Source organism: Pyrgilauda ruficollis, unplaced genomic scaffold (assembly GCF_017590135.1).
Source record: "Pyrgilauda ruficollis isolate IOZ18807 unplaced genomic scaffold, ASM1759013v1 scaffold21, whole genome shotgun sequence".
NCBI classification, from domain to species: Eukaryota; Metazoa; Chordata; class Aves; order Passeriformes; family Passeridae; genus Pyrgilauda; species Pyrgilauda ruficollis.
The window spans coordinates 173,176-184,081 of NW_024520318.1; the positions used below are offsets into that span (position 1 = coordinate 173,176).

At 45.6% G+C, this 10,906-nt stretch overlaps 2 protein-coding genes across 2 annotated transcripts in view; both read right to left on the reverse strand.

The window, feature by feature from the left end:
* The window catches only part of WWTR1 (WW domain containing transcription regulator 1), a 41,434-nt gene extending 38,329 nt beyond the window's left edge, over positions 1-3,105 (reverse strand). The window contains exon 1 of the mRNA XM_041467691.1: positions 2,622-3,105. Within this exon, the coding sequence (XP_041323625.1) occupies positions 2,622-3,010 (389 nt within the window). The 5' untranslated portion in view covers positions 3,011-3,105. The remainder of the gene's footprint in view (positions 1-2,621) is intronic.
* Positions 3,106-7,122: 4,017 nt separating this feature from the next.
* COMMD2 (COMM domain containing 2) lies at positions 7,123-10,272 on the reverse strand. Its single transcript, XM_041468026.1, has 5 exons — positions 10,172-10,272; positions 10,009-10,086; positions 9,476-9,558; positions 8,060-8,233; positions 7,123-7,567 (listed from the first exon to the last, which is right to left on the reverse strand). The coding sequence occupies exons 1-5, from the start codon at positions 10,236-10,238 to the stop codon at positions 7,370-7,372; spliced, it is 600 nt and encodes a 199-aa protein (XP_041323960.1). The 5' UTR covers positions 10,239-10,272; the 3' UTR covers positions 7,123-7,369.
* Positions 10,273-10,906: the final 634 nt, after the last annotated feature.

Genomic DNA, 10,906 nt, shown 5'->3' on the forward strand with positions numbered 1-10,906 from the left:
CACTGCAGGAAAAGCTGTGTCTGAACTTGCAGCTCTGCTGCTGCTGTGCTTGTGCTGTGACTGCTGATGCACATGCTGAGAACTACGAGGACAGGCGAGCAGCCAGCTCCTCTTTCACATCTCCCTTTATACTGCATTATTTTCTGGTGACACTCTAAGCAATTATTTCAGTTTTAACACAATACATTCGGTTCAATTCTCTTAGCAAGCCTGTGTCTGTCTCTGCAGTGCAGCTTCCATCACATCTGCCTTTAAAATAGTCATAGGCAGGGAAAATGCAGGTCAGTGCAGTGTTCCCAAGTTTTCCATTCTTGAAGAATTCTCTAGGTCTGGACTTTGAGTTAAAGAAAATAAAAAGATTCACAAAAAAAAAAAAAAAAAAAAAAAAAAAACCAAACAAAGAAACAACCCCCAAATACCTCCACCCTCCATCATGCTGACCTCTCTCTCCCTAAATGAAGGGGGAAAATGCCACGAGTCTCTGTTGAAATTCAGCCCATGTAACATTTCCTTTGGATTTAATTGCTTTGATACACTTTGTATCTGCCAGTCAAGCAAAGCCCTGAGCACCAAACACTCTTACAAAGAAGCTCTTGTCCTGTAACAGGCCCCGACATCAAAAAGACAGAATTTTCAACTTCAGCCAAGGCATCCAAAAAGAAACAAGCCAAAGTCCAACCACTGACTCTTCCAACACTATTTGAAGAATGAACAGCAAAAAGCTTGAAAGTAAGACTTTACAGATTCTATATTGTCAAGCCTGTTCAAAATTGGACACATCCATAACCTTCAGAAGCAGACAGCTCTCCACACTGTCACTTACTAATTATGGAGTAAAGATGGTCAGGCAGACCAGCTTTTAGATGTCGACTATAGCAGCTCACAAACATGACAGAAATAAACCTACTATTCATTTTCTTTCTTTGCGCAACCCAAACCATTTCTAAAGACAAAACCCTTTTAGATGGTTTAGATAAAACATCTAGCTTTCATGGCAGCATTCTTAATTAACACCTGTATCAATCCTATAGATATCTTTCTAAGAATATGCTGTTACTATTTCCTAATCATTAATACATAAAGCAATTGTATTTCCACCTCATCTAATGAGATGAATGCACGACAGTAATTATCCATTAATGCACAAGTACTCCAGGACTTGGGTTTAACACTATAACTTAAGGACTAACTTAAGACAAATTTCATTAAACCAATAATTCCATGCCCACATTATTATCTTAAAATTGTACATAAGTCCAATATATCAAATTCTACATTAACACAGTAGTTTGTACAGGACAACTACCACTGATTCCTTAAATAATTTAGAAATGCATACAGCAAAATTCAAATTCTGCTTCTAGATAGCCCTTTACAAAAAGTTTCTTAAATATTTCCTCAAAGGAAACCCTTCTTGTAAATACTTCTAGGGCCAGTGCAGTCTTGTTTAAAGCTTTCTTCACTGATACTTTAGGATTCAAAATGTAGCTTGTATCCTAACTCAGAAAACCCAACAGGAGAGGGAACTGGATCAAATCAAATGTGTCCCTGAAGCAATTTTATTCCATATCTGCTTAAGCGTCACATTAACCACCAAATCCTTTAAAGCAGCAGTGATGACATTTTTAGATTCTGAAAAAACCCGTCTGTTCATCATGGAAAGACACCATCTTGGACCAGAAAATGAATAAATACCAGCCTTCATCAGAAACTCTGTAGCTGGTTCCACTGCCAAATTCAGAGAAGAGCAGCTCATGGACCCTTGGAAGATTTAAGTGGAACTCCAACACCATCATCATTAATCAGCACTTGAGGAGCAATCAGACAGATCCCGAATGCTGTCAATTACAGGTTGAAAATTTAGTTTTGATGTGTGCATTCCAATCTCAGAACTTCCCAAGTATCTCTAAAATGAGCTATAAATGTGAGCTACAGTTGAATTTCTGACAATTAAACTTCAGTGGTGCATCACAGTTTTCTTGCCTGTTAAGAACTCTTTAATGCACTCAACAATTCTGGATAAAAGCTATTGGCAGTAACACATCCTGGTACTGTCTAGCACATTACAATTTATTTTTAATAAAGGGATGCTGGCAGGGGGAACAGTTCAGGTTCTAAGCCCCTCAGGAATAACCACTGGAAACAGCGTTTAAAAAGAAATCACTTAAGGTGTGGACTAAATGCTCCAAAAAATCTGCGAAATGTCTCTCTCTACTGCCCAACACCAAAGCCAGCAGGGACGCGTGGCCTCGTGCCTTGCAGCACCTTACAAGGACCAGGAAAGCCGAAGCCATCCGAGCCCCCAGCACAGAGGTCACGCACAGGCAGAGCTCTGCTCCCGCCTTCCAGAAACTCCCTGGAATAACTGGTTGTGAACTTTTTCTCAAAAATAAATTAAGTTTCAGAATCTTGGACGTGTGGCCAAGCAGGAAAGAAATTCGTTATCAATAAACACGGCAGGACTTCTCCCTCGCCTCTCTCCTCCCACCGGGAAGCGATTTTCCCCCGGAATGTCGCATACCCCACGGACCCGGAGCCACCCCGCCGCCCCACGGGCAGCTCCCTCCCGGCGAGCGCCGCAAACCCCCGCGGGGCCCCGGCCGCTCCCCCGCCGCACTCACTTGAGGAAGTAGCGCTGCCCGGTCTGCGTGAGCGCCATCTCCCAGCCCGGCGGCAGCGGCCGCTCGTCCGTGACATCGCAGGAGCGCTGCCGGAGGTGCCCGTGCTGCGGCGCCGCGCCCGCGCCGGGCAGCGAGGCGGGCGAGGAGTGCGAGCGGACGTGCACGGGCGGCAGGCGCGGCGGGGGCCCGCCCGAGTCCGTGCTGGACTGCCGCGAGTGCGAGCCCGAGTCGGGCTCCCTGAAGAAGGACTCGGGCAGGATCTTCTTCCGCCAGGAGCTGGGCCTGGGGTTCATCACCGCGTTGAAAAGCGCCTCCAGCTCCGTGTCCAGGTCCTGCGTGACATGGATTACCTGCTGCCCCGGCGGCGGGGCCGCGGCCGCGGGGTTCATTGTCCGCCCCTCTGGCCCGGCGGCGGGCGCAGCCGTCCCGGGACGGGCGGTGGCCGGGGCCGGCCCCGCTGCCGGGCCGCCGCCGAGGACGTGCCCTCCGCCCCGCCCTCGCCCCCTCTCGCGTCGCGCTCGCCGTGCCGCTCCCGGCCGGGGCGCCAGGGAGCCCGAGCCGAGCGGCTGCTCCCGTCCAGCCCCAACTCCTGCCCCCGGGGAACCTCCGCAGCGCTCTGCCTCTGCCAGGCTAAAGGAGCTTTGCTCCAAACCCCTTGTTCACAAAGTTAATGGGCGATGCTAATTTCTGGAAGCAAAATCATGCTTAAATTAGTTCACGTACAAGTTTTTATGGCGTGATTTAGCGGTGCTATGGCGATGGGGAGGAACGAAGCATTCGTGGTGACATGGACAGCAACCACTTCGCTGTGATTTGGATAAGGTTTGGCCTTTTGCTGGCAAGCAGGAGTCCCGGGCAGAGCTGTATGTTAAGTCCTTCCAGCTCACTGTCCACAGGGGTAGTTTCAAATGCAGGCGTGATGCTCTGTGGATCTCTGCTGACTGCCCATTCAATTGCCTTTGATTTAGCCTAGAAACAAGAGCTGTCACCAAAATGCATACCTAAGGTTTTCTTTAATTAATAAATGCAATTGTTGTTTTAATCTTGTCTCATTTTTTGGTGCACTTGGAATAACTTTTGAATAGTGATGTGACCAAAAATGGTTTAAATTCAGAAGCTGTGTCTATAAAGAATAATATTGTTCACTTTCCAACTTAAATGTTGTTTTTTACAGTGGGAAGCATCCAGTGTTTTTATGACTATACACATAAAGATATCACACAGTGGCTAAACAAACATGACTTTATTTTAGTAATGTATTTTGTTATTTTATTTCTGTTTTTTGGACAGACTCCAGGCTATGCTGATTGATAAGACTACCCTCCTAAGTAATCAGAATCAGAATAAGATTACCCTCCTCAGTAATCAGAACCTATGCTAGAAAAGTCTTAAGTAATTTTTTTTTTTCTGAACTTTATTCCTTATTTCCTTAAAAGAAGCATGAACTTCTCTAAACTGCATTTGGCTTCTCTAAACTGCATTTGGCTTCTCTAGTGGAAACCGTGGGCCTGACTGAACCATCCTTGTCCCTCAAATCAGTGTAACATATAATGTTGGTTGTGTAGATTGTCAGAGTTGGGAGTTTAAACCTGTACACAAACTACAGCTAGCTCTGTGAAACAAACAGATCCTGTGCATTTCCTGATGGCTTTGCTACAACAAATACTCCTTGTCAGTTATGTTTCATCACATTTCCTGTTCATATTTCCATTGGCTTGGCAGATCTCCTCGAGACTTGTTTTATTGTTGTTTTTGTGAGGGTCTGAGGGGTTTTGTTTTTGGGGTTTTGTTTTTTTGGGGTTTTTTTGAATTTTTCCTGACATCTGCTGTTTCTGGTCAGGAAAACCAGTACTCCTGAGACTTGTTTATGTTTCCCTTCCCAAAGAATTTTCATACCATTCTTCTACTACTTCATACTGGGCTCCTTGCTGCAACAAGCTCACAGAGCAGTGCTAATCACAGTACCTGCTCCAGGGCTATGCAGACATCACATATATTTTTTTCTTTCCTGCAATATCCTTATTTAAATCCTTTGCAAATGAGATTCTGGGTATGTGTGCATGTGGTTATTGCACAGATAATGATCTGAACATGAGTGATTTTTCACACACCCTTTAAAAGGGCTTTTTTTTTTTGCTTCCAGGGCTCTATCTTTGAGTAAAGACAAACCACACACCTGTTCTATTCCTTTCCAGGTGATATGTCCATTCAAGAGAAGGCTTTGACAGTCTCATGCATGGGGCCATCTCAGCTATGTCAATTAGACCACTTTCATAAGCATGGCATCTTATGGGTAAGTACATACACATCTGTCCTAAACCTAAGCCACAGCTAGAACTGTCTTCTTCAACAAGATGTATTTCAGCTGCACTTTTTACTGAATAATACAATTATCTGCTATTGTACCACTTGGTATAGGCTAAAGGATTTTTCTCCAATAATTTGGAAGTGATTAGAACTGTAAGAATAAATTTTCATACTATTGTTGTAATTAGTATTTAGTATTTAGAAATACTAACTTCCTTCTTTGGACAAAAAAAAAAATATGACCACCAGCTTTCAGGGCAAGTGACTCAATATGCTCAAGTCTGTGGAAGACAAGGACACTTCCATCACAATGGGGCTGGATTAAGTAATAAAGGAACCAAATCACAAGTCTGACATAGAGAGCTCCTTATTATTTCTTTGTTCTCATTGCAAGATTTTACATTGTAAAAAAATAAGTCAATAACATCATTTTATCTCGATTTCACATGGTGTTCAAATGTTTTTGAACAGTACAGAGATTTTGTGTTCATACGAAGGATTTATAAAACCCAGTACTATGAATATACCCTATTTGTTGTGGATTTTCTAGCAGCAAGTTCAATCTCTTCAACAAAAACCCAAGCAAACAGCTTACAACTAAGTGCACTTTTTAAAGTACCCCTATATGATGAGCATCTAATGAGTTAAAGAAACATCACATGTAGTTTTTAATCTAGGTCTATCGCTGCTCTACATCAAAGCTCTTCATAGATTAACATTTTTCTGAGAAAACCTCCATAGGTGAAGCAACACCTGTGATGTCTGTCATAAAATAAAACATTCAGGGTCCCTGGGCATGCCTTGTCCTTTCTCAGTAACCAAGTGACCAGCACACAGCGCAGCCTGGCACGGTTCTGCCTCTGCTTTGGGTTTGCTCTGTGCAAGGAGACTCATGCAGGCAGTAACTACAGCTGGGTGCTCCGTGTCCATCTGTCAGCAGCCACACAGGAACAGAAAACTTGTGTTCCTCTGAACTAAATGGCAATGGACAACAATGAACACAATGGAACAGTAGTAAATTTTAAAAACCCTCTTAAAAATAAAATGGGTTAAAAGTACCATCATAACTTTTTTTTAGTAGCTTGTGAAAAATGCTTTGTAGTCTTGTTATGTTCAAGGGTTTCTATAAAGCAAGTGCAAATTAATTAGAGAAGATGCATTAAATGTAACCTTATATGCCACCTTTAATTTGGGAACTTAGAAGAAGTCCAGGTCAGTAGTATCCAAGGGTGAATTCCTATTTTACCAGTATCTCTGGGTTACTGTCACACGTGCCTTTTCACTCCCAGCCTCCCAGCTGCACAGAGGCATGGGCAGCCAGTGCTGCTTGCCATGCAGCCACACTCACCAGAGGGCTGCAAGTGCCAAGCCCTCAGTAGCCACCCTGGATGCTGTGAAGACAGAGAAGCAAGAACTTGCAGAGGTGTAGACCAGTTCCAACCTCACCTAAAGGCAAATCTGCTTTTCCAATAATTAAGCCCAAATCCTGCTGCCAAGCAGCTGCTTTTCCAGACTTAGTACCTCCCCCAGAAAAACTGAAAGGTACAATTTAAAAGCAAGATGCTTGGGGTAAAGGATCTTTCTCCTCCTCTCTCTCCTTGAGTCTATTTGTGGATCACTGCTAGAGTTTGAGCTTCTTTCAGTATCACCCAGCTTCAAAGTTTATCTTTGACCATCCTTAGTTGAGGTAATTTTTTGTAAAAGGAAACAAAACCATTCAGTGTTGCAGCTTTTCCTTCTTCAATATTGCAACACACTGCACAAAGGAACATGCAGGCTCTCCAGTGACATTCTGCATTCTCAGCATCTGCTTTCAACTGACCATTTTACTCAGAATCCCCAAGGAAAACCCTCCCTCTTCTCAGTTAGCACATGCTTCAGGATATGACCCATGTGTAGACTGCCAGCACTTACTGTGATGCCAATCAGCTCTACAGCAGCTGGATTTTTTAAAATGTTTACTAGAGAAAAAGGCAAATATGTTCAGATTCATCAGGCAGGAGTGAGATGACACAGAAAGTTTCTAAGATCTCTATCTAAAACTTCTGCTTTGCTGCCCTGAGTTCCAGACTACGGCTGTAGTGAAGAGAGATGGAATGAGGGAAACCACTCACCTATGTATCAGCTAATCTGGTGTTCCACCTGAAAACAGAGATCAATTATATAAAAAATACCAGTTGAAAATCCCAAGTAGTAATATTTGATCACATTTAATTACTAATGTACTATATATGAAGATGATTGTGTGAAAAAGGTCACCACATATAGATGTACAAAGCTGGCGGCCAAGGATATCTGGCCAGTATATAGTGGCTCAAGATCCTGGCACAGGGAAACAGTTCATCTGATCCAGATGTTTGTTTTTCCCCAAAATGTATTTGTGAGCAGTGTTTTGAGTTGTTTAACAAACTGCTTAGTAAGAGAGCAGAGGAGAACCAAGGTTATTTCATGTTGCGCACTATTCTTCTGCAGTGGTTCATCTTCATCTCCCCCAGCGCCTGCTCCAGCTGCTGGATAAGGTGGAGAAGGGTAGCAGGGTCAGTTTGCAACACCTGGGCAGTTTGATCTTCATTTTGATTAAGATGTAGCTTCATAGTCACAGCAGGCTTGATCTGTTGTCTCAAACTTCTGCTTGCAAGCTGCAGGAGAGGTTCAGTGGAAGAGGAACAGGAAAATGATCATTGGTTATCAATGCTCTTAACAGTTCTCAACAGCTTTGTAGAACCTGTTCAGATGACTGTTCAGAAGCCCTTTTCATCCACATTAAAGATACACACAAACTACTACTGTGTTTTATAATTAAGTAATACTAACCCACTTTAATCAATGCTTTCATAATATCTCTGAAAATAAGGTGATAATCAAGACCAAATATGTTTAGTGTATGTTAATATTTTTAAAACATCAATAGAACCATGAATTCAAGTTTCATCAGGCAACAAATACTTTGCATCACTGCATATCCTGTTCATTTCACAATTGGCTGTCTGTGGGACACTAAAAAAGTTATGTCACTTTTAAATACACGAAGTACTGCTGCCTCAATTGTTTTTACATTGTTTATCAGGTTTTTATTATGCAAAAAAAAAGTGAAGGAAAGGATGGAATAGTAAAAACATAAGGGAAGTCACCTGTACATCCAGTCTCCACTCCAGACTGTGGTAGCTGGGAAGCCTTGGTGCCAGCTCGCCAAGAATGCTCCTGATCTCTTTCCTGTTGTCAAGGTACAGCTGGAGCAAGGATTTGTTCAATTCATCTGAGAATCCCAAAACATGAATGGAATCTTGGAAGTCAACCTCAGAAATCTAGAAATAGCAATTTAGGCCAGGTAATCGTAATTATTTCCTGAAAACCAAGTAAAACTGTAACTAAACATCACATATGCTACGTTGCAGTTATTTCCCTGCAGGAATGTCAAAGTACAATTCTACACCTCGGACAAAACAAACATCCAGGTTTTAAAGGATCTACAGATGTTGATGTATTACTGCAGATTTGTATGAGATTCAGGAAGAGTTTTTTTAAAGAACATTCAACCCCTCACATGTAAGCCTTCACATCAAAGACCAAAACAGCATGAGGGAGCACCTCAGCTGTGCCACAAGGCACGACATGCTGTGTGAGTGCATTTGCCAGGTGCTACTGCGGCACTGATAAGCAGACTACAAACACCCAGCAGCGATCTGCACGTGAGCAGCACACAGCACAGTGCTCAGGCTCCTGCCCCAAGGGCAGGAGAAGCTTCACAGGCCTTTGTGCTTACTGCAGCAGCCTGGCTGGCCCAGCACTGGGGAAGCTGTTAGTGACTCCACAGAAAGTACCACTGTACCTCTCCAATGCACCACCCTGCAATAACAGTCTGTAACCAACCACATTCTACCACAGTACACTGTAACCTGTCAGTCAAGACCCCTTGTTTCAACAAAAGGCTCTGCACCATTTCCATCCCCTCCCCACCTACTCTTGGGAGCAACACTTGCCCGAGTTTAATCTGGCATTCCTTGTCTCTGTATCCCTTCTCCATGTGCTCATTGCTCAAATATTCTACTATATCAACAGTAGAATACTATTACTAGTCTTTCTGATGGAAACAGTAATTGTCCAACTATTAATCTTTTAGTATCTGCTTATACCACTCAGACTTTTGATGCCAAGAGCTGAAAAAGCTCTCCAACCCATCACACTGGACAAAGACAAGGAATGCTGAACAGGGGGCTAGTCCAGCCCACATCCTGTGCAGTAGCTAAACAACAGACTCTTCATTTGGGTTTTATTATTTAGAGTTCATCCTGCAGCAAGCTTCTCTATATGTAATAAATTACACTATTAAAATATTGTCAAGTTTTCATTCAAATTCCAGAGTCACACATGTAGACACAATGTTTCAATAAGACAACAGCATGAGACACCTTTTTCTGAAAATAAAATAATACACATCATTAAATTTTGAGCTATGTTTTCCCTATTCACCAGTATTTTTAGAGGTCTAAGTGTCCAGAAGACGTCTCTTGAGTATCCCCAAATTCCTCATGAAAAAGTATACTTACCATAAGCTTGGAACTCTCAGTAAGAAGATACGCTAGTCCTTCTACCCCATGCTGGATGATGTCAACGCTAATGTTCAGCTTTCCTTTAAAGAAAGCACAAAGTGCTTTTTACTTGCTAATTGACACAGCAGTGAGACTCAAAGCTGCAAATTTATCCAATGCTTAATGTTCAAAATATGCTTAGGGAAAAAAAAAAAAAAGATAAGAGGGTTTAACACCCTTCAAATAACAATGTGCAGCATATTAGCACAAAAAACTAAGAAAAACATTTCTTATGGCATGGTACAGAGAAGGGTTTGTGTAGGAAAAGGGATGTCCGTAGCCCTCCCCTCTCCGGGCACGAAGCACCGACCCCGCGGTGCTGGAGCTCCACGCCGCCAGCCCGTTCCCTCGGTGCCCCGGGGACTTGGGGGTCCCTCGTGGCCGGCGCAGAGCCCACCGCGTTCCCGCCCTCCTGCCGCGAAACCATCCCGGCTCCCCATGGCCCGGCCCGCTCCCCCCGCTCCCCCGGCTGCCCCCGGCCCGGCTCTCACTGGCGGCGGACTCGCAGGCCCGCGGTGCCGCTCCCCGCCGCAGCTGCTCCAGCGCCAGGCGCCCCAGCTCGCCCACGGCTGCAAGGACAGAGAGAGAGCAGACCCCGCTGCAGCCCCGGCCCGGCTCGATTCCCCCCGCCCGCGGACCCGTCGCGGCCCCGACCTGCGCCGCCGGCCCGCGGCAGACAGCCCAAGTGAGCCCGGTGCTCCGCCGACAGCACCAGCAGCATCGCCGCGCCTCCGACACAACTACCGGGAAGGGGCGGCGCCCGCAGGCGCCTGCGCGGGGCCGGGACCGCGGGGACACCCCGGGACAGACTGGGACAGGCGGGGACAGGCTGGGACACCCCGGGACAGACTGGGACTGACTGGGACAGGCGGGGACAGGCGGGGACACCCCGGGACAGGCGGGGACACCCCGGGACTGACTGGGACACACTGGGACAGGTTGGGACACGATGGGACAACCTAGGACAGGCTGGGACAGGCAGGGACACCCTGGGACATCCTGGGACAGACTGGGACATCCTGGCTCAGGCTGGGACACCCCGGGACAGAGTGGGACAGACTGGGACACGCTGGGACAGGTTGGGACACGATGGGATACCCTGGGACAGACTGGGACACCCCGGGACAGGCGGGGACACCCTGGGATACCCTGGGACACGCTGGGGTGCGGCAGCTCCCAACGGGTGTCCCGGGACAGCGGGGCTGGGACCTGCCGGGCAGCTGCGGGACGGGGCCCGAGGGGCTGCACCGGGGACGGACGCAGTGATGGGTGTGCCCGGGTGCGTGTCGCTGCCACGAAACCATTCTGTCTTACAGACCTGTGCTGAAGTGAGGTAACAGATTAATTCTGTGTTTCCTTTCCTTCCTGATGATTCTGTTATTCCACCTT

What these genes read in the sequence shown, in the direction of transcription:
- COMMD2 (XM_041468026.1), bottom strand. Translation starts at nt 10,238, where the DNA reads ATGCTGCTGGTGCTGTCGGCGGAGCACCGGGCTCACTTGGGCTGTCTG. An exon ending in GGCCTGCGAGTCCGCCGCCA is followed by an intron (nt 9,559 to 10,008) that starts GTGAGAGCCGGG and finishes CTTTCTTTAAAG; the next exon opens with GAAAGCTGAACATTAGCGTT. An exon ending in CTGAGAGTTCCAAGCTTATG is followed by an intron (nt 8,234 to 9,475) that starts GTAAGTATACTT and finishes TGCTATTTCTAG; the next exon opens with ATTTCTGAGGTTGACTTCCA.